General features: G+C 46.2%; 1 protein-coding gene across 1 annotated transcript in view; it reads right to left on the reverse strand.

The window, feature by feature from the left end:
• AOAH (acyloxyacyl hydrolase) overlaps window positions 1–23,721 on the reverse strand; it is a 110,403-nt gene that overhangs the window by 63,868 nt on the left and 22,814 nt on the right. Inside the window, exons 5-8 of the mRNA XM_066585465.1 lie at window positions 18,352–18,400; window positions 15,837–15,931; window positions 10,113–10,198; window positions 9,599–9,673 (exon numbers count right to left, since the gene is read on the reverse strand). Of these exons, the coding sequence (XP_066441562.1) occupies window positions 9,599–9,673; window positions 10,113–10,198; window positions 15,837–15,931; window positions 18,352–18,400 (305 nt within the window). The remainder of the gene's footprint in view (window positions 1–9,598; window positions 9,674–10,112; window positions 10,199–15,836; window positions 15,932–18,351; window positions 18,401–23,721) is intronic.

Consider the following 23,721-nt stretch of genomic DNA (forward strand, 5'->3'; position numbering starts at 1 on the left):
GAGCTTGATGCTCGTTCGAGCATTAGGGTACTCGAGATGCTCGTTACTCGAGACGAGCACCACGCGGTACTCGAGTCAATTCCATTTCCTTTCCCGCATGTTTAGTGCCATTTTCTAGCCAATAGACATGCAGGGAAGGCATTACCACTTCCTCCTGTGACGTACCAGCCCTATCCCACCCCCATGCAGTGAGTGGCTGGTGAGATCCAGTGACCGCCGAGTACCTAAAGCGGTCCCGCCCGCGGCTCTCCTCAGACACACGCTGGCAGAGATTAGAGAAAGTGCTGCTGCTGATATAGGGAAAGTGTTAGTGTAGGATCCTGTCTTCAAGAACCCCAACGGACCTTCTTAGGGCTACATCTGACCGTGTGCATTACTGTTGTGGCTGGCTGGGAGCAGTAGTGCACAATTTCTTTTTCTTTCATCTCGGGCTGCGCAGGCTATTACAGCTATAGTGCTCTCAGTCTGCAGTGTATTATACAGAGTATAGGGAAAGTGCTGCTGCTGATATAGGGAAAGTGTTAGTGTAGGATCCTGTCTTCAAGAACCCCAAAGCTCCTTCGTTGGGCTACATCTGACCGTGTGCATTTTACTTGGGGCCTGCTGGGAGTTGTAGTACTAGTAGTGCTTCCATTTTTGTATAACGCAGCTAGGCCTGTTTTCAGCCTTTCAGTAATACCTTTTTCTGGCTGCAGTGTTGTACAATACCGCTCTCATTGTGAAAGTGCACTCCCATTATTCCTAGCCTGCTGCGAACTACCTCATTTATACCGTTCTCTGTCGGCAGTGAATTAGACGCAGTGTTTGTGGCAACTGCCACTTCTAAAGGTAGAGTTATATACACTGCACAGTCCGTATCCTCTGTGCAAAAACCCCAAAGCTCCTTCGTTGGGCTACATCTGACCGTGTGCATTTTACTTGGGGCCTACTGGGAGATGTAGTACTAGTAGTGCTTTCATTTTTGTGTAACGCAGCTAGGCCTGTTTGCAGCCTTTCAGTAATACCTTTTTCTGGCTGCAGTGTTGTACAATACCGCTCTCATTGTGAAAGTGCACTCCAATTATTCCTAGCCTGCTGTGAACTACCTAATTTATTCAGTTCTCTGTCAGCAGTGAATTAGACGCAGTGTTTGGGGCAACAGCCACTTCTAAAGGGAAAGTTATATACACTACACAGTCCGTATCCTCTGTGCAAAAACCCCAAAGCTCCTTTTTAGGGCTACATCTGACCGTGTGCATTTTACTTGGGCCTGCTGGGAGTTGTAGTACTAGTAGTGCTTCTTTTTTCGTATAACGCAGCTAGGCCGTTTGCAGCCTTTCAGTGATACTTTTTTCTGGCTGCAGTGTTGTATAATACCGCTCTCATTGTGAAAGTGCACGCCAATTATTCCTAGCCTGCTGCGAGCTACCTCATTTATACTGTTCTCTATCGGCAATGAATTAGACGCAGACTGTTTGGGCACAGCCACTTCTATAGGGAAAGAAATATACACTATACAGTCCGTATCCTCTGTGCAAAAACCCCAAAGCTCCTTCTTAGGGCTACATCTGACCGTGTGCATTTTAATTGGGGCCTGTTAGGAGTTGTAGTACTAGTAGTGCTTCCATTTCTGTATAATGCGGCTAGGCCTGTTTGCAGCGTTTCAGTGGTACTTTTTTCTGGCTGCAGTGCCGTACAATACCACTCTCATCATGAAAGTGCACTCCAATTATTCCTAGCCTGCTGCGAACTACCTCATTTATACCGTTCTCTGTTAGCAGTGAATTAGACGCAGAGTGTTTGGGGCAACAGCCACTTCTAAAGGGAAAGTTATATACACTATACAGTCCGTATCCTTTGTGCAAAAACCCCAAAGCTCCTTCTTAGGGCTACATCTGACCGTGTGCATTTTACTTGGGGCCTGCTGGGAGTTGTAGTACTAGTAGTGCTTCCATTTTTGTATAACACAGCTAGGCTTGTTTGCAGCCTTTCAGTAATACTTTTTTCTAGCTGCAGTGTTGTACAATACCGCTCTCATCATGAAAGTGCACTCCAATTATTCCTAGCCTGCTGTGAACTACCTCATTTATACCGTTCTCTGTCTGCATTGAATTAGACAGCCGTCTCACCGCTAAACAGTACTGTAAGATTACCGTCTCACAATACCATTTCCGTTGGTGGGGTTCAGATAGCTGCAGTTACCAGCACTATCCACTGGCTTTAGAGTCTTCTCCCACTCCACACAGCCTCTATTATCTACAAGTCTCTGCAAGCAGTAAATTACCCCTAGGTATCAGCACAAGACAGCGGGTTACTTTTTTCAAGTCACAGCATAGAGCCTCCGCTATCTACAAGTCTCTGTATGCGGTGAATTAAGGCCCAGTTGTCAGTACTGTACAGTGGGGTAATTTATTTGGGCCCTGCTCTATTCGTAATCCGCCATGATGAGGAGTTAGGGGTAAGGGTCGAGGACATGGACGCGAACGTCCAAGTGAGGGTGTGGGCACAGGCCGTGTTCCTGGTCCAGGTGAATCACAGCCGGCTGCTGTGGGATTAGGAGAGAGGCAAGTTTCTGGGGTCCCCAGCTTCATATCACAATTTATGGGTCCACGTGGTAGACCTTTATTACAAACAGAGCAGTGTGAGCAGGTCCTGTCGTGGATGACAGAAAATGCATCCAGCAATGTATCGACCACTCAGTCTTCTATGCAGTCCACTACTCCTGGCTTAGGGACTGCAACTCTGAATCGTCTGGCTGCTGCTCCTCCTTCCTCCCAGCCTCCTCACTCCATGAAAATGACATATTCTGATGAGCAGGCAGACTCCCAGGAACTGTTCTCGGGTCCCTGCCATGAGTGGGGAAAAACTGGTTCCTCTCTAACCTGAGGAGTTCGTCGTGACCAATGCCCAACCTTTGGAAAGTTCCCATAGGCAAGTGCAGCAGCAGGACAGGTTGGAAGAGGCAGTGGAGTGGCCAGGGGTAGAGGCAGGGCCAGAGCGAAGAATCCCCCAACTGTTTCCCAAACCACACCCTCGCAGCAAGCCTACCCAGATGGTGAGCGGTGATGCTGCAATCATTAGTGTCACCATCCCGCTGCTATGCCTGCTGAGAAGTTCGCTGCAAAGCATAAAGGCTGGCACTTTGCGGTTGGAACAGGAGACGGGGGATGAGAGTATGTCGCTTGATAGCCAGACCACCCTTATGTCTATATCTCAGCGTGTTTTGGAGGAGGAGGAGGGGGAGGAGCAGGAGGAGGAGGAGGGGGAAGAGACAGCTGGGCACACTGCAGAGGGTATCCATGCCGCTTGCCTCTCATCTGTTCAGCGTGTATGGGCTGTGGAGGAGGAGGAGGATCCTGAAAGTCATCTTCCTAGTGAGGACAGCCATGTCTTGCATACTGGTACCCTGGCACACATGGCTGACTTCATGTTAGGCTGCCTTTCTCGTGACCCTCGCGTTAGGCGCATTCTGACCAACACGGATTACTGGGTGTACACCCTTCTTGACCTACAGTATAAAGAGAACCTTTCCTTTTCATTCCCGAAGAGGAAAGGGGTACGAGAGTGATGCAATACCACAGGGCCCTGGTGAAAAAAGTGATGCTAAACTTCCCATCTGACAGCGCTAGTGGCAGAAGGCGCAGTTCCGAGGGCCAAGTAGCATTCTCTATCACCGGAAAAAAAGGGGGAATTAGTTTTGTCAATCTCTCTCGGATATTAGTCCTCCTCCTCCTACTCCTCCTCCTGAAACATCATGTCATCACGCTGAACTGCCAATTTTTCTGCGGCCCAAAAGGCTCTGCTTACAATTTTTTTGACAATTTTTCAAAGTTTCAAAAGTATTGATACCTTAACATAAACCAATTTTTTTAACAGTGCTGCCTCCAGGCTCTGTTACAAATTAAGCAACAGCGAGCTGTATCTTTAAAAAATATTTATGGGTTTCACCTGCCCTCTCGGTTGAGCAATTTTTCAGGGGTACACTTGTACTCTTGGTACACTAATTTTTGTGGCCCTCGCCTATACTGTTATCTAATTAATTTTTCCGGCCTTCGCCTACACTCATGGTACACCAATGTTTCAGGGGTTCGCCTATACTCTTGCTACAGAAATTTTACTGGGGTCTGACTATACTTCAGCTACAGAAATGTTACAGGGGTCTGCCTATACTGTTACTACAGAAACGTTACTGGGGTCTGCCTATACTTCTGCTACAGAAATGTTACAGGGGACTGACTATACCTTTGCTACAGAAATGTTACTGGGGTCTGCCTGTACTTCTGCTACAGAAATATTACAGGGGTCTGCCTATACTTCTGCTACAGAAATGTTACTGTGTCAGGGTAATTCTAAGTACAGCATCAATCAGGCCCACCCCACTTGCCCCGCTGCCGGCGGAGAGAAGAAAACACCACACGGAGGTCTGGTATAGTTTCTCACACGGGACATGGCTCTGCTCCGCCGGCTTTATTACAGATTACATGAGATCTTATACCCTTTGTCTCATCACCATCAAGGGGTGATGGGCTCATAACCATATATGGGAAGTCCGGATTTCCGGCCTGAGACAGTGAAAACAGTCGTTATCTTGCTACGGCGCCTCTGGAAAAACAGCCAAGTACAGAAAATCACGTATTCAATTAACTCCAGTGCAAAGAATCACCCACTCAATTCTAAGAAAACGGCCAAGCATGCATTCTCCATATATGGGAAGTCCGGATTTCCGGCCTAAGACAGTGAAAATTATGTACATAGTGGAACATCTTGATATCTTGCTTCTGGGAAAACGGCCAAGTACACGCGGCCTTCGTCCGATTCTTCATTGCTGTACATTTTAAGATACATTTTGTTCAAGACACATTTTGTCTTCGCCTGGCAAGGCCTCTTGGCATATCTGATGTAAGGCGACATATAAGTTTTTTCTCATTTGGAATTGAATAGAACTTGCATATAGGTATAAAGCATAAAAAACATATGGCAATATATATATATACCCTCACAACTGGGGTCCGCCTATACGTTTGCTACTGAAATGTTACTGGTGTTTGTTTGCCTATACTTCTGCTACAGAAATGTTACTGGGGTCCGTCTATACTTTTACTATGAAAACACATGGGGACACATGGATTTCCCATTGCTATATAACTTAGGGCACCCTGGGTCACACAAGGTGGAGGCTGGGACCAAGCCTGACCATGGGCCCGCTCACGTACTTCCCACACAGACTATAGCGGGTCCTGGTCCTGGTTTCTTGGCCTTGTAATGCCACCTCCTCCTCCTGTTTGGGGTCATGGGATCAGCACTGGGCAACATGTATTTTCTCCCGTGTTATCACAGTTATCTGAGACACTGGTTTGGGCCAAACAAGAGGAGCATTACTGCATTAATGAGACTTTACAGCTGTACTAGCATCGGAGTCCGCTCTATGCCAGCGATTGCTGAGGGTTTGTGCAGAGGCCTATGTCCTCAGCGCAGTGAAAGTCTGCCATGTTTGGGCACTGTGATTTAATACTGTCTTTGGGTTCATTGGACTCACCTATGCTGTGGGTGCACAAAGACTTCCCATAGCGGTGTTTTACCTGTCTGGCACAAATACACTGACTGACTTGGGTAGGGTGCAGAGTGCAGATGGATTTCCCCTTGCGTTGTCGATTGAGGTATTCGACACCTACACAGAATGAATAGTGTGTGGACACATGGATTTCCCATTGCTATGTTACTCGCGGCACCTTGGGTCACACAAGGTGTTTGCTGGGCCCGCTCACATACTTTCCACACAGACCATAGCGAGTCCTGGTCATGGTTTCTTGGCCTTGTAATGCCACCTCCTCCTCCTGCTTGGGGGCATGAGATCAGAACTGGGCAACATGTATTTTCTCTCGTGTTACCACAGTTATCCGCGGCACTGGTTTGGGCCAAACAAGAGGAGTGTTACTGCATTAATGAGAATTTACAGCTGTGCTAGCATTGGAGTCCTCTCTATGCCCACGACTGCCAAGGGTGTGTTCAGAGGCCTATGTCCTGGGGGAAATGCAACTGCGCCAGGTTGGGCCCGTGGAACTTGTTCCTGGTTAATCCAGTCTTTGTAGCGGTGAAAGCAACCGCAACTAATTAAATGAGACATTCACTGCTGTACTAGCATCGGAGTTTGCTTTATGCCCAAGATTGCTGAGGGTGTGTGCAGAGGCCGAGGTCATCGGCGGAGTGAAAGTCTGCCATGTTTGGGCACTGTAATTGCTTCATGTTTAATACTTTCCTAGGGTTCCTTTGGCTCGCCTATGCTGTGAGTGCGCAAAGACTTCCCATAGCGGTGTTTTACCTGTCTGACACTAATACACTGACTGACTAGGGCAGAAAAGTAGGCAGAGGCCCTTCGCAGGGTGAAACTCTGCCATGTTTGGGCACTCTGATTTCCTCATGTGTAATACCATGCTTGAGTTTCTTGGGCTAGCCTATGTTGTAAGTGCACAATGAGTTCCCATTGCGTTGCTTTACCTGTCTGGCACAAATACACTGAATGACTAGGGTAGAAATGTGGGCCGAGGTCCTAGGCGGGGTGAAACTCTGCCATGTTTGGGCGCTCTGATTTCTTCTTGTGTAATACCATCTTTGTGCACCGACAGCATAGGCAAGCCCAAGGAACTCAAAGACTTTCCATTGCGGTGTTGAGCTATCTAACAACTACACAGAATGAATTGTGTGTGGACACATGGATTTCCCATTGCCATATAACTCGCGGCACCTTGGGTCACACAAGATGGAGGCTGGGACCGAGCCTGACCCTGGGCCCGCTCACGTGATTCCCACACAGAGTATTGCTGCATTGTGGAGTTGTGTAGAAGTGCTGGGCTGGCACCTGAGTCCCCTTTATGCCCACGTTTGTGCCTCCTGACAATTTTGCGACGGAGGTGCCACGAGATTGGAATGATGATCATACGTCAATTTATCATCGATTCTCAACAGCATTGTGGGCACGCCCCCCCCTTCAAAGAGGGTCGCTGCCTGGCCCTACCAACCCTCTGCAGTGTGTGCCACCGGTTCCTCCTCATCGCAGACGCACTTATAAATAGACATGAGGGTGGTGTAGCTATGAAGCGAGCGTGTAGCATGAGGGCAGGTGAAGGCCGCGCAGGGAAACTTTTGTGCGTGCTGTGGACGCAGGGTCGCGCGGGGGGTTGGGCAGCATGTAACCCAGGAGAAGAGGCAGTGGTGTCACCCGCAGGCAGTGATTGGGTGTCTTGCTAATGAGGGTTTGTCCAAAGTAAAAACTGTTAGGGGGGTGACACCAGACTCTTGCCCCCATTGTGGCTTAATAGTGGCACCTGGGAGCCTCAAATGCAGCCATGCATGCTGCCCCTGCCCTTCCCTATCCGTTTCTGTGGTGTTTCCATGACTTTCGGATGTTTTCTGGTGTTTCACAAGTCATGACCTATGCGGAGCATCGGTCCCATACAAAAATGCTCGAGTTGCCCATTGACTTCAATGGGGTTCGTTACTCGAAACGAGCTCTCGAGAATCGCGGAAAATTCGACTCGAGCACCCGAGCATTTTGGTACTCGCTCATCCCTAGTAGTCGCATTTGCTGAGATGCTAATTATGTGTACTTTTTTATATCACACATCAGGCATAAACGCACTGTGTCAATGACCAATTTAAAACTCCTGAAGGCACCTGTGAATCCCTTTGTTTTCACTCCTTAATCCCTCAGATTGGGATCTGGTTTTAGGGCTGGTTTAGACACAACGATTCTTGCTCAAAGCCGTCTTTTGAGCAAGAATCGTTGGGTCTAACTGCAATGACATTATGCAGTTTTCGTTAAGGATTCGCTGATCATTCTCTTTTAGCACGCTGAAAAAGAGAACGATTAGCCTTATCAGGAGTTGACAGCGAGATACAGCTGATACTATTGTTTCAGCTGGTATCCCGAATGGTGAACACAGCGGAGGTATAAAGAACACAGTTCTCCAGCTGTGTTCTGCATACTCCGCACGGTGCGCACAGCTGTATACCAGCTGAGCGCTCTGAGAAAAGAACAGGTGGATGCAGAAGACAAGCGGCCCCACTTGTCTTCTGCATACCCTGCCTAGAGTGCTCACTTGTATAGCAGCTGAGTGCTCCAAGAAGAGAACAGCTGGATGCAGAAGACAAGCGGCCCTGCTTGTCTTCTGCATACCCTGCACTGAGCGCACAGCTATACACTAGCTGTGCACTCCGTGAACACAGCTGTCTTCTGTATACCCCACTCAGAACGCAAAGTGATCACTCAAAACTGTCAGTCAAACTGCCGTTTGAGCAATCACCTTGTGCTGTAAATACACACAACAATTATCACTCAAAAGATGTATTTTGAGCGAGAATCGTGTCTAAACCAGGCATTAGCTGCTGAGTTGCTCAGGCCATTATCCCAAGACAGTGACTGTTGACATAGACTGGTCAGAGGCAGAATAGCGTGGTACCGTAGGTATAGACAGAGACATAGTCAATATTCAGGCTGAGGTTGGGACAAGCGACAGGCAGAGGATCAAGGAAGGCGGCAATCAGATAAATTACGTTCAATAAAAGCTGAGGTCAGGACAGGAGAAAGCTGGGTGAATAAGGCATGCGTCAAACCAGGAATCAATCCCAACACTACAGCTCCTCTGTAGAACCCAAGAAAAGCTATTCAGGCACCCTCCACTAGGGGATATTCCTTAAATAGCCAGGCTGGAAATGGGAAAGCTGGGTATGCGCACTGGCTCTTTAGGAGGTAGGGTTGGCATATGCGGGCATCCTACAGGTGACACTGACAACAGAGAAGACTGTATAGTGACTGCCATACAGAGGACACAGCAGATACTGCTGCCTGAGGCCAACATGACAGAGAGGCGAGAGGGATTGTCAGTTGTGCCCAGTGGCCAATAAATTTTATTTTTCTATATTTCTTTACAGTCTTTAATTAAGATTACAATGGGGGTCCGTTCAATTTCCAGGGATGGAATTCACTGATGGAGCTTCCTCTGATGCTGATGTGAATGAACCCTTTGTTGAGATGAGCTACTTAAATTGTTCTTGTTTGAGTGTTTTTTTTAATGCAAACAGCTCAATGTTTGTAAATTTGGCAAATAAACCAAATTTGCAATGTATACATGCCCTCACAGAAAAAACGCCTGAGTATGAGGAAACGCTTGAACTCAACACACAGACACATAGAATGAAATTCTGAACAATTTATTATAACTTCTAACAATTACACATCTCCTGTGGGCCAATAAACAGGATGATTAGTAAGTAGGAGGACCATCATGTTGGGTGATGCTGTTGTCAACATGACGTGGCATCACTTCCTGTAGTGCTGACCGCGTGATATTGACTATAGTCCACAGTTCATCTTCATTACGAGGCTGTGGTAGAGCATCCACTTAACATCCACTTGTGTCCTACAGATTCTCGACTGTGGAGAACCTGACTGCAAACCCGCTTCAGCCAATTTATGCGAAACTTGTTAATGACCATGGGATTTTGCATATAAAACTGCAGTATTACCAGCCAAATTTTGTAGTCCATTAACAAGCTACTTGAAAATCCATGTACAAAAGTGGTCTCAACAATGTGCAACTGCTCTGTGTGATCTTATACTTACGAATTGCAGACATCATTGCCAATCATGGCATAGAAAACTATTGCAGGTTTGTCCATTGGCTCATGTCTCGCCACACTAAAAGAATAAAGTAAGTCAGTGTAAAGAACGGCTTGGAGAGAAAAGAATGATGAATTTAGAAGAAGAGAAATGCATTGAGTCACCCAGTTTGTGCAAATCAATTTCCCATGATAAATCTCTTATTTCCTAGCAGTCTGGCTGTGGCGAATATACAGCTTGCTCATGGCTTTCTCCTGTTCATGTGGTTTTCAACCACGATGCGGGCAGCCTAAAATCACATTGTCCGTGTGAAAGAGGCGTCAAGGTGGTTAAACCACACCAGCATATTAAGTGGATGCAGTTTTCAAATTATCATGCATATTTATATGAAAGTGGTCCCTGTTTTACATCTATAACAAGCTATATGCCCCAATTTACCATCACAGTTCTCCAGACTGGTGATCCACATTTTGAAGTAATATCTATGTCTATTTACCAACAGAAAACTCAGCGTTACCTTTCCAGATAGTTCTGTAAGTTCCTAGATGATCCTCCTGTCAAGATATAAAGAAGGAAAAGCTCAGGGAATGGTCTTTTCACCAACTGATGAATATAATGGGCAAGGTGGAGAGAAACGGAGACAATGAGATTGTAATCTTGTAGATATAATACCTCCTCAACACAGGCTTAAATATACCAAAACGTTTCATGGCGGAGTGGACTATCTGAGGAATCTGTAGCAGAGATAACACACAGGCAAGTGACCCCCTAAAGGTGCTTCTATTCGGAACAATTATCGTTCAGTGTAAATGCAAGCACCGACAGAACAACAAACGAGAAGTCTTTCACCTATCGTTCGTCATTCAGTTTTTGCATGTCGTTGTTCACTTATCAACGATTGCCTGCTTACTGTGTATGGATACAGGCGGACTAGAACGATCCCTGTGACGCTCTGCATCCAATCAGTCAGTGATACTCGTTCTTGTGTAAAAGAACAGCAACAAATATCACTGGGATGACCTGTTGGGCGTCTGCGCCTAACAGGTCAGCCCGCGTAAAAGCATCTTATCTCCAATTTAAATACCATAAAACTTTCACAGCCTTATCAGTGGACTAATAAAGTGTTTATTCATCTGCTCATCCTGTTTTGTTTTAAGTGTAAATTAATCAAATTAATGTCTGCGCCTTCTTATATAGATGTGTGTACATAACAGGTCAAAAGTTTTAGAACACTTCAATTTTTCCATTTATTTTTAACATTAACACAGTTTAAGTCCAGCAAATAAAGTGAGATGGTTCAAAAGTAAGTTAAAGGGGTTGTCCCGCGAAAGCAAGTGGGTCTATACACTTCTGTATGGCCATATTAATGCACTTTGTAATGTACATCGTGCATTAATTATGAGCCATACAGAAGTTATCAGAAGTTATTCACTTACCTGTTCCGTTGCTGGCGTCCTCGTCTCCATGGTGCCGTCTAATTTTCAGCGTCTAATCGCCAGATTAGATGCGCTTGCGCAGTCCGGGTCTTCTTCTTTTCTGAATGGGGCCGCTCGTGCCGGAGAGCGACTCCGTGTAGCTCCGCCCCCTCATGTGCCGATTCCAGCCAATCAGGAGGCTGGAATCGGCAATGGACCGCACAGAAGCCCTGCGGTCCACCGAGAGAGAAGATACCGGTGGCCATCTTCAGCAGGTAAGTAAGAAGTCACCGGAGCGCGGGGATTCAGGTAAGCACTCTCCGGTTTTCTTTTTTAACCCCTGCATCGGGGTTGTCTTGCGCCGAACGGGGGGGGGGGGGGGGGGGGGGGTGTTTGAAAAAAAAAACAAAAAAACGTTTCGGCGCGGGACAACCCCTTTAAAAACATAAAAGTATTATGAAATGTTAACCAAAAATGCAACAATAGTCTGAATTTATCATTTTTTATCCCCAAGAAGAACTGTCTGACTAATACATAAAACGTAACGTTTATTAGATAATTATATAAAATACATGGACGAGTACATACACAAAGTATTTAAAAGAAAATGAATCTAACACCCAAGGGTGATGAGCGCAACCTTGTGTTGAGACCTGAGTAACTCAACAACCTCCTTAGAGACAAGGTACTTAAATATACACCACCTATTGTCTATACGCCATACGTCATCATGGTTTTACCACGTATGGCTACAGACATCTAATTGTAGCGTATATACGAGAGGTATTGTCCCAAGTTATTAAGAGACAATACATCAATGGATTATGCCTCCTTCATCCTCCCTTATATTGGGTGAAAATATATCAAATTTCACTTTTACAGGGCATAGCAGGAATTTATTGTCACCTCCAAGGTTCACAATAAGTTGACCCTGGGGTGAGCTTCCTAAAAAATAAATGCTCAAAAAGGTGAAAGGTGGATTTGAGTTGTCTATTAATCCTCTTGATCTATAACCGTGAGATTGTATAGATATACAGGGAGTTAACGAATATATTTCGCAGCTCCACACCAATTATCCCAGATATAGTAATCAATTAGGATTCCTGTCTGTCATATTTCATTGAGTGTAGTTTTACTCTTCCCAGTGATAGATCCTAATCAGGATTCCTCTATATGACATATATCCCTGTTGAGTGTGTTTTTATTCCGCCAACCCTGGGTAACGACACTGGTGTAACCTTATGCAGATTGATATTACTGTATTAGATACACATAATCAGTACATATGTTTGTATTACTGCACTTAGTATATATATTGATCTTGTCTTCCTAGTCTACCTGCATAAGTATACCATCATGCCGACTGATACTGCTGCATTCAGTACACTCATTAATGTTACTGCACCAAATATGTTAGTGATTCTATCTTTCTAATCATATAATAGTGATTCTCTCTTTCTAATCTATCTTTCTAATCTTTCTAATCTATCTTTCTAATCAACGCGTTTCCGCAACAGGTACTTTCGCCTGTTGTTTCATCAGGACAGAAAGCGGTACTATAAGGCTGGGACTTAGATGAATAGCGTCTCAGTCTTAAGTAATTTTTGACCTATCTTTTAGATTTAGATAACATACACCCAATACTCCACTAAATGCAGCGGTGGAGAGCCTCTATCTATGTAGCTGCTCTTGCTACAAGTTGTGCCCTGAACCTATGGGCTGTTGCACCTTAATCAATTTAACCCTTACTCTCCACCGCTGCATTTAGTGGAGTATTGGGTGTATGTTATCTAAATCTAAAAGATAGGTCAAAAATTACTTAAGACTGAGACGCTATTCATCTAAGTCCCAGCCTTATAGTACCGCTTTCTGTCCTGATGAAACAACAGGCGAAAGTACCTGTTGCGGAAACGCGTTGATTAGAAAGATAGATTAGAAAGATTAGAAAGATAGATTAGAAAGAGAGAATCACTATTATATGATTAGAAAGATAGAATCACTAACATATTTGGTGCAGTAACATTAATGAGTGTACTGAATGCAGCAGTATCAGTCGGCATGATGGTATACTTATGCAGGTAGACTAGGAAGACAAGATCAATATATATACTAAGTGCAGTAATACAAACATATGTACTGATTATGTGTATCTAATACAGTAATATCAATCTGCATAAGGTTACACCAGTGTCGTTACCCAGGGTTGGCGGAATAAAAACACACTCAACAGGGATATATGTCATATAGAGGAATCCTGATTAGGATCTATCACTGGGAAGAGTAAAACTACACTCAATGAAATATGACAGACAGGAATCCTAATTGATTACTATACCTGGGATAATTGGTGTGGAGCTGCGAAATATATTCGTTAACTCCCTGTATATCTATACAATCTCACGGTTATAGATCAAGAGGATTAATAGACAACTCAAATCCACCTTTCACCTTTTTGAGCATTTATTTTTTAGGAAGCTCACCCCAGGGTCAACTTATTGTGAACCTTGGAGGTGACAATAAATTCCTGCTATGCCCTGTAAAAGTGAAATTTGATATATTTTCACCCAATATAAGGGAGGATGAAGGAGGCATAATCCATTGATGTATTGTCTCTTAATAACTTGGGACAATACCTCTCGTATATACGCTACAATTAGATGTCTGTAGCCATACGTGGTAAAACCATGATGACGTATGGCGTATAGACAATAGGTGGTGTATATTTAAGTACCTTGTCTCTAAGGAGGTTGTTGAGTTACTCAGGTCTCAACACAAGGTTGCGCTCATCACCCTTGGGTGTTAGATTCATTTTCTTTTAAATACTTTGTGTATGTACTCGTCCATGTATTTTATATAATTATCTAATAAACGTTACGTTTTATGTATTAGTCAGACAGTTCTTCTCGGGGATAAAATCTGATTTTTGTTTGGAAGTATACTGTTGCCACGGTGATAAGAATTTATCATTTTAACTAAAGGGCTTTTTTCAGGGAACCCATCAAGGACTGCTGCCCGGAAGATAAGAGGTCCACAACACACGTACCTCCTCCCTGGCTTCTAATGTGATGACTGTCAGCCAATCATGCTCACACTAGGATCCCTACTGAGAGACTATTAGCATTATGGCTCTATCACATCTATCCTTTATAAGTGTTGGTCTATTCACAAAACAAACTAATTCTAGTGGGCAGTCCATTGAAACACACAAGTCTGTGACACCCAACTACGCCCACTACCCTACCCTAGCCTACCCTACTACTGCATACTTACATTTATGTATACACATTTGCATATGCATGTAAAGTCCGGACAATCCCTACATTTGTTTACCCACTTTGCAAATAAGGAAGATGGAATAAAACCTCTACAGTGCCACCTATTGGCAGGCAGCATGCCTTCAAGCCAAAGTCAGACTTTTAAAAAAAGCCTTGTAACAACAACTGGGAATTAAAAGCAAAGCCAGACTCCATGTACATACAGCTGTTTCAGGGTTTTTGCCCTTCATCAGTGTACAGTTGGAGTCTGGCTTTGCTAGTGAGAGACCTGGGATGGGGGTCGGAAACGCTATCTTTTCTTCTTAGGGAGAGCACCTAGATGGTGAGTGAGGAGGTACTTTTTTATGTGATATATTTACTTATAGGCTACTTTTTATATGATATATGTACTTATAGGCTAATTTGATTTCCATTTTTTTAAATTTTCCTTTTGTCTTGCTTTTCCTCTTTCATGCCTTTTCAGGGCTCAGTCACACGGGCGGCGATCCGCACGTATTTCCACGCGGAAAAACACCCACACCACGTGTGGCCGAAAATCCGTATGACCAACTCCATTGCCACCTATATGTTCTTTTTTTTGACAGGTGCGGACATCTGCGGTGTGGACGTTTTTTCACGTGGAAATGCACGCGGAATGTCGCCGATATGCACGTACAAACGCCCGTGTGTCTGAGCCCTTACTTGTATTTTCATAAAATGTATATGCAAATAACACCATCCCCCATGTTATATGTTCTGGTATGGAGAGTTTCCAGCAAAAACTGAGGGAGGGGCATTGATGCTGGAAACATTGAGCTTACTATCTTGAAGCTCTGTGCCTTTTTATCACAAAAAGATTGCATGATTTTTTTCCACTACCCAAAATTAAATTGGGATTTTTTTGTATAATAAAGGCCATGAGGAACTGAACTGCTAGAAGATCTATCCAAAGAAATGGAACAAAGAATCTGCTCGCAGCTGAACAACCTGCTCTACAGACCTTATACACCTGCTCCTTTATATACTCTATGTGCTATTATGTTGTGTTGTCCTGTATTGTATTCTCTTGTGTTATATCGTCTTATATTGTGCTGTAAAGTATAGTTATATACTTATATATAGTTAAAAAGTATTTTTCTATCACTTTACTAAATACATTAAAGTAGATAAGTAAAAAGGAACAAACAAAAGATTTATTCCCCAAAGGCTGGTCGATATCACAGGCGAGCAGAGCAGTCATGTAATGGATTGTAAGTGAGCGGAGGAGAACAGCGGCTTCCTCTGACTTTCTCAGGCACATATGGTGCTTTAGATAAAAAGAAATATATCAATATTCGTAGAGGAAAACAAATAGGTGGAAGGAGGCGGCTGTATATATATATATATATATATATATATATATATATATATACACACACACACACACACAGTGTTGTGTTCAGGGTTTGTAGAGATGCAGACAGTCGTGGTAGCATGCCCAGAAGGCCACTTCTTCTTGTTCAGTTCTGGTACACAGGAACCATTGTGCATCTACAGCATGTAACATCTATCTTTGTACAGATGCATACAAACCTTAGACATGTTCCTCGGTGTCAACCACGCCGGGGGTATATGGAAGTGCGCAGCAGCAGAGTCTCCTAGTATTATAATACCCTTTGAGTCGGTGCCTACAACATACATTATTTATACAAGACTGTATGACATGAATTGAGAAACTGTATCTACTTAGAGAAGAAAGATCTGCACTTGAGATTTTGAGAATTGTACCAAGCTGTTAACCTTATCCACTCAACACTTTCCATTTTTCTACCAGGTGACTGGATACCATCTAGGGAATTCTATTAGAATGGGATTTGTTAGGGTAGTTTCAACCTTCTTCTTCTTCCAATCAGGCAGTGAAAATCATCACCAAACTGGGAATTCACCTAATGGCTATATCCTATCCTCGTTGACTGCTGTCAATCACCGTCAGCGATTGTTCCTACTGATACTTTGAGATCTCCCTGGAGGTCCCTTCCAACTCTACCATTCTTTGATTCTCTTGCATCCTTCCTCTGTCTGGTAATGGAAAAAGAGATGGGAACTCTTATCTTGCTGGGGATAGCTCATCCCCACCGGACATCTGTCCTCTGCACTGCAGTAACCTGCATTCATGATAGTCTCTGAGGGCTGTGTCCCCATCTGCCTATGCATCATAAGTGCAATGAGCACTTAAAGGGGTTGTCCGACACATACACATTTTAAAATTAAGTCCAAATGAGTTAAAGCGTACTTACCCATCTTCAAAGCCCGCAATCCAGTGCTGCAGCCCTGCAATTTTCCAGCTTCTGTTGACAGCAGAAGTCAGGTGACCAACGCCTGCCAGTCAGAAGCCTCAGCATCACCTCTTATTCTCCTGGCCTCAGTGTTCATATTCTAGGCACCATGATACCAGGAGTTCTGAATAGTGACACTACAGCTTCTCATTGGCATATAGGCTGCAGCACTGCATCATAGGTGCTGAGGATGGGTTAGTACGTTTTGTTTTAAAGTTTTAATTCAATTGGAAATTAGTTTTAAAATGTCTATATGTACCCGAACAATCCCTTTAATGGAGGTATTAACTGGGAACTGTATGGCAGCACTGAGAATTAAATGATGAACCTAAAGGGATCATCCCACCAAAAACATTTATCACCTCTGCACAGGACAGGTGATAAATATATGATCGCTGTAGATGCGACCCCTGGGACCCAGAGGAATCATGAGAATGGCTCAACCAGTGTTTCGCTATTGAATGGTGGTGCACATGTATGACCAATGCTCCATTCTCTTCTATGGGACTAGGGGAGATAAGCCTGCTCATTGCTTGGCTATGACAGTGAATGGAACAGTGGTCACACCTCAGGGGGAATCATGGTGTGATCCCCGGACGTCCCAGCAATCACACATGTATATCCTACACATCGGACAGGTGATCCCTTTTTTGGTGGGATAACCCCTTTAAGTGCTATAAGGAGGTGTGACCGTATATGGACATTCCGCAGACCCACAAATACCAGCACCTAATTTAGCTTCATAGCCATGTAAATCAAGGCGGGGTGATTCCCCCACTCATTTCAACAAGCATTGCTTGCGCAAATGCACACAGTATTTTTGCAGGCACATGCACAAAAAACACTCCTTCACAGTGCAAATACCTTGCGCAGGAGCGAGTGTTTTTGCTCTTACGACCGTGTGAAGCCGCCCTAAGGCTCTTTTAACATGGAGTGATAAATCATTTGCATGAGCAAAGGATGACAGAGTTCGCTCATTCACTCATTCAGCTTGTTTATACAGGCAGATAAATTGTTTGCAAATTCGCAACAACGTTTAAACGAGCGAACAATTGTTTTTATGCCTGTATAAAATGAAAGCCACACGAGAAGCGAATGAATTTTTCTTCAGCGTTCAATTGTTGGCCACGTTCACACTGAATGATTATCGTTCAAATTTGCACGATCCAGCAATTTTTTGCATAAGGGAACCTACACATGGGACGGGCTTCTCCGCAAAACGCAGCACAGACGCAGCTTTTGTTGTGGATTTACATCTCGTCTATATTAAAAATATGCAACGACAATTCTGTAAGGCGTCCTTAATTCCGCAGCAGAACGCTTTTCCTTTGTAGAATTTAATCTTGCGTTTTTTAAGTAAAGACACACTTTTTAGCAACTGCGAAATTCATGCCCCATTGGAATAACATTGTGGCGCAGAAATGTGCGTGTGGACTAATTTTGTTCCGTGTAAAAGGTCGCTTATGGTTAATGGGGGTCATTCAGCAGGGTTTTAGTTCAGTCATAAGGTAGAACTGTCCGGCCAGGGGGTGCCGTTTTCCTGCTGCCTGGATATTGTAGGAAAATGGAATCCCCTTTACTGCGCAAAAGTCGCGCTATAACGAGCGGTTTTGCACTTATGCTTGTCTGAAGGAGCCCTAAGTTAGGACACGTTAGAGCCCCGACAAAGAAAGAGGATTGCCGTTAACCGGATGTGATGCATACTGTATGATTTCTAGAACACCACAACTGGCGCTAACATCGTGTAAAAACAATGCAGAAATATATACAACCTTCACAGTATTTTTTCTCGTATGGAACGCCATCTTCTGAGTCCGATCCCTTGGAAGGGAAGACATAAAACAAAGTAATTGCTTATTGTGTTCAGCAGTACAGAAATAACTGTATAGTCAGAAAATGGAGTAAAGCTGGGGCTACCCGGTGACCGCGGCCGGTTGGCGCTCAACGGCAGAATGTTATAACTTTAGTATTTTAGAAAAATCTATTCCCTTGCCCATTTTCCTTCCAACAGATCGTAGAAAGCGAAGTAACAATTGTATCGCAGTGATGCCCTGAGATTGAAACATTGCTGCATGTTGTATTTTTGGTCAATTCCTCGCAAGGAGTCATCCATTTTCCCCTATTGGATCTTTAAAGAGGTTGCATCGCGCTCATGTGCCACGAGATTTACAAGCGCGCGGATGCATTTTTACTAGAGATGAGCGAGCACCAAAATGCTCGGGTGCTCGTTACTCGAGACGAAATTTTCGTGATGCTTGAGGGTTCGTTTCGAGTAACGAAGCCCATTGAAGTCAATGGGCGACTCGAGCATTTTTGTATATCGCCGAGCTTGCTAAAGTTTTCATTTGTAAAAATCTGGGCAATTCAAGAAAGTGATGGGAACGATACAGCAACGGATAGGGCAGGCGAGGGGCTACATGTTGGGCTGCATCTCAAGTTCCCAGGTCCCACTATTAAGCCACAATAGCGGCAAGAGTGCCCCCCCCCTCCCAACAATTTTTACTTCTGAAAAACCCTCATTAGCAAGGCATACCTTAGCTAAGCACCACACTACCTCCAACAAAGCACAATCACTGCCTGCATGACACTCCGCTGCCACTTCTCCTGGGTAACATGCTGCCCAACCCCCGCACGACCCAGTGTCCACAACGCACACCAAAGTGTCCCTGCGCAGCCTTCAGCTGCACTCATGCCACACACTGGCCTCATAGCCACACCACCCTCATGTCTATTTATAAGTGCGTCTGCCATGAGGAGGAACCGCAGGCACACACTGCAGAGGGTTGGCACGGCCAGGCAGCGACCCTCTTTAAAAGGGGCGGGGCGATAGCCCACAATGCTATACAGAAGCAATGAGAAATCCAATCCTGTGCCACCTCCATCAGGAGCTGCACACGTGGGCATAGCAATGGGGAACCCATGTGCCACACACTATTCATTCTGTCAAGGTGTCTGCATGCCCCAGTCAGACCGGGGTTTTTTATAAATAGTCACAGGCAGGTACAACTCCACAATGGGAATTCCGTGTACACCAACAGCATGGGTGGCTCCCTGGAACCCACCGGCTGTACATAAATGTATCCCATTGCAGTGTACCTCACTCGGAAGATCACTTTCAGGATCCTCCTCCTCCTCCTCATCCTCCTCCTCAGGCCATACACGCTGAAAGGATGACAGGCAAGCAGCATGGGTACCCTCAGCAGTGGGCCAAGCTGTCTCCTCCCCCTCCTCCTCATGCTCCTCCACCTCCTCCTCCTCAACGCGCTGAGATATAGACATGAGGGTGCTCTGACTATCCAGCGACATACTGTCTTCCCCCGCCTTCGTTTCCAAGCGCAAAGCATCTGCCTTTATGCTTTGCAGGGAACTTCTCAAGAGGTATAGCAGAGGAATGGTGATGCTAATGATTGCAGCATCCCCGCTCACCATCTGGGTAGACTCCTCAAATTTTCCAAGGACCTGGCAGATGTCTGCCAACCAGGCCCACTCTTCTGTAAAGAATTGAGGAGGCTGACTCCCACTACGCCGCCCATGTTGGAGTTGGTATTCCACTATCGCTCTACGCTGCTCATACAGCCGGGACAACATGTGGAGCGTAGAGTTCCACCGTGTGGGCACGTCGCACAGCAGTCGGTGCACTGGCAGATTAAACCGATGTTGCAGGGTGCGCAGGGTGGCAGCGTCCGTGTGGGACTTGAGGAAATGTGCGCTGAGCCGGCGCACCTTTCCGAGCAGGTCTCACAAGCGTGGGTAGCTTTTCAGAAAGCGCTGAACTACCAAATTAAAGATGTGGGCCAGGCATGGCACGTGCGTGAGGCTGCCGAGCCGCCACCAGGTTACGGCCGTTGTCACACACGTCCATGCCCGGTTGGAGGCTCAGCGGCGAAAGCCAGCGGTCGGTCTGCTCTGTCAGACCCTGCAGCAGTTCGTGGGCCATGTGCCACTTCTCTGCTAAGCTGAGTAGTTTCAGCACGGCCTGCTGACGCTTGGCCACCGCTGTGCTGCCACGCCGCGCGACACCGACTGCTGGCGACGTGCTGCTGCTGACACATCTTGATTGCGAGACAGAGGTTGCGTAGGAGGAGGAGGAGGAGGGTGGTTTAGTGGAGGAAGCATACACCGCCGCAGATACCAGCACCGAGCTGGGGCCGGCAATTCTGAGGGTGGGTAGGACGTGAGCGGTCCCAGGCTCTGACTCGGTCCCAGCCTCCACTAAATTCACCCAATGTGCCGTCAGGGAGATATAGTGGCCCTGCCCGCCTGTGCTTGTCCACGTGTCCGTTGTTAAGTGGACCTTGCCAGTAACCGCGTTGGTGAGGGCACGTACAATGTTGCGGGAGACGTGGTCGTGCAGGGCTGGGACGGCACATCGGGAAAAGTAGTGGCGACTGGGAACTGAGTAGCGCGGGGCCGCCGCCGCCGCCATCATGTTTTTGAAAGCCTCTGTTTCCACAAGCCTATACAGCAGCATCTCCAGGCTGATCAATTTGGCTATGTGCACGTTTAACGCTTGAGCGTGCGGGTGCGCGGCTGCGTACTTGCGCTTGCGCTCAAACACTTGTGCTAGCGACGGCTGGACGGTTAGAGGCATTGCTGGATGGGGCCGAGGACAGCGTAGGTGAGGGTGTGGGTGCAGGCCGGGAGACGGTCGTGCCTGTGTCCTGAGAGGGGGGTTGGATCTCAGTGGCAGGTTGGGGCACAGGGGGAGAGGCAGTGGTGCAAACCGGAGGTGGTGAACGGCCTTCGTCCCACCGTGTGGGGTGCTTGGCCATCATATGCCTGCGCATGCTGGTGGTGGTGGCTCCACGGCTGATCTTGGCGCGACAAACCTTGCACACCACAGTTCGTCGGTCGTCTGCACTCTCAGTGAAAAACTGCCAGACCTTTGAGCACCTCAGCCTCTGCAGGGTGGCATGGCGCGAGGGGGCGCTTTGGGAAGCAGTTGGTGGGTTATTTGGTCTGGCCCTGCCTCTACCCCTGGCCACCGCACTGCCTCTTCCAACCTGCCCTGCTGCTGCACTTGCCTCCCCCTCTGAAGACCTGTCCTCAGTAGGCTTAGCAAACCAGGTGGGGTCAGTCACCTCATCGTCCTGCTGCTCTTCCTCCGAATCCTCTGTGCGCTCCTCCCTCGGACTTACTGCAATTACTACTACCTGAGTGATAGACAACTGTGTCTCATCGTCGTCGTCCTCCTCACCCACTGAAAGCTCTTGACACAGTTGCCGGAAGTCCCCAGCCTCATCCCCCGGACCCCGGGAACTTTCCAAAGGTTGGGCATCGGTCACGACAAACTCCTCCGGTGGGAGAGGAACCATTGCTGCCCATTCTGGGCAGGGGCCCGAGAACAGTTCCTGGGAGTCTGCCTGCTCCTCAGAATGTGTCATTGTAATGGAGTGAGGAGGCTGGGAGGAAGGAGGAGCAGCAGCCAGAGGATTCAGAGTTGCAGCAGTGGACGGCGTGGAACTCTGGGTGGTCGATAGATTGCTGGATGCACTTTCTGCCATCCACGACAGGACCTGCTCACACTGCTCATTTTCTAATAAAGGTCTACCTCGTGGACCCATTAATTGTGAGATGAATGTGGGGACGCCAGAAACGTGCCTCTCTCCTAATCCCGCAGCAGTCGGCTGCGATACACCTGGATCAGGAGCTCGTCCTGTGCCCACACCCTGACTTGGGCCTCCGCGTCCTCACCCGCGTCCACGTCCTCTAGGCCTACCCCTACCCCTCAGCATGGTGTATTACCAGTAGTGCAGAAACAGAACGCTGTAATTAAATGTGCCGCTTATTGGCCTATGGTTGGAGGCTGACTTCGCTTACGGAACGCACAGCAGAGCCAGGAAAGAATTTTGCGCAAGCCAGTAGTGAGACGTAGGTGCGTATGACTGAGCTAGTGGAATTCACAGTGCAGAAGCAGTCAAGTGTCCAAAGGCCACTAGTAGGCCTTAAGTATTTTGCTTCTATTTTTTTAAAGGCTGAGCTGAGACAGCAGACAGATACTGTAGGCAGCGTATATATGTATACTATTTACCTCTGGATGGGATGACGGCGGTGATGTAACGGGCACAGCAGAGCCAGGAAACAATTTTGCGCAAGCCTGCTGTAACACTTAGCTGCGTATTAATTAGGACTACTACCCCCAGCAGAGACGCAGTACATTCAAGACGGTCACAGGCAGCCCAAAGATAGTATTTTTCCCAAATTTGTTTGAAAAAGCCCACTGCCTATATAGACAGTATATCTCTTTCACCTTTCCCACTGTCCCTGCCTCACCACTACTGGCCCTATACTATGTAAAATTACTGCAGACGGAGGACGCAATGCTCTGCACGCCCGATATACAAAAAAAAAAAAAAATGTGCAACACTGCTCACATCAGCCTTAACAGTACTGCACACGGTCAGATGTGGCCCTAGGAAGGACTGTTGGGGTTCTTCAAGCCTAAAATAACTCCTAACGCTCTCCCTATAGCAGCATCAGCAGCACTGTCCCTGATCTCTGTCAGAATGCATCTGTGGCGGGCCGCGGGCGGGGCAGATTTAAATATTCGGGTGGCACCTGATCTCCCCAGCCACTCACTGCAGGGGGGTGGTATAGGGCTGGAACATCACAGGAGGAAGTTGTAATGCCTTCCCTGTCTTTCTATTGGCCAGAAAAGCGCGCAAATGTCTCAGAGATGAAAGTGAAAGTAACTCGAACATCGCGAGTAACGAGCATCTCGAACATCCTAATACTCGAACGAGCATCAAGCTCGGATGAGTACGTTCGCTCATCTCTAATTTTTACCATTTAAAACTATTGGAAGCACTTGCAATTTTTTTTCACATACGAACGTAGATGTGATGCATTTTTTAAGAAAAAACTCTTAGTGCTCACATACAGAACTGCAATTTTACAAGCTTAATATCGGTCTTAGGGCGACTTTAGATGACCATAATTGTGCACGGTTTCGCATGCGTATAGCGCAGAAAATAGAACCCATAGCCGGCCTAATGTTACCAAGTAGCACATATTCCCCAATGATTTTCTACCAGCAGGTTTATTAGGGGCCCAAAAGTTAAGACGAACTTTAAGTGAATATGCAACATTTAGCCCTGTGTCACATGAGCGTTTGTATATTGGTGTGCAGATTTGCACTACGT

Source organism: Eleutherodactylus coqui, chromosome 12, assembly GCF_035609145.1.
Source record: "Eleutherodactylus coqui strain aEleCoq1 chromosome 12, aEleCoq1.hap1, whole genome shotgun sequence".
Lineage (NCBI taxonomy): Eukaryota > Metazoa > Chordata > Amphibia > Anura > Eleutherodactylidae > Eleutherodactylus > Eleutherodactylus coqui.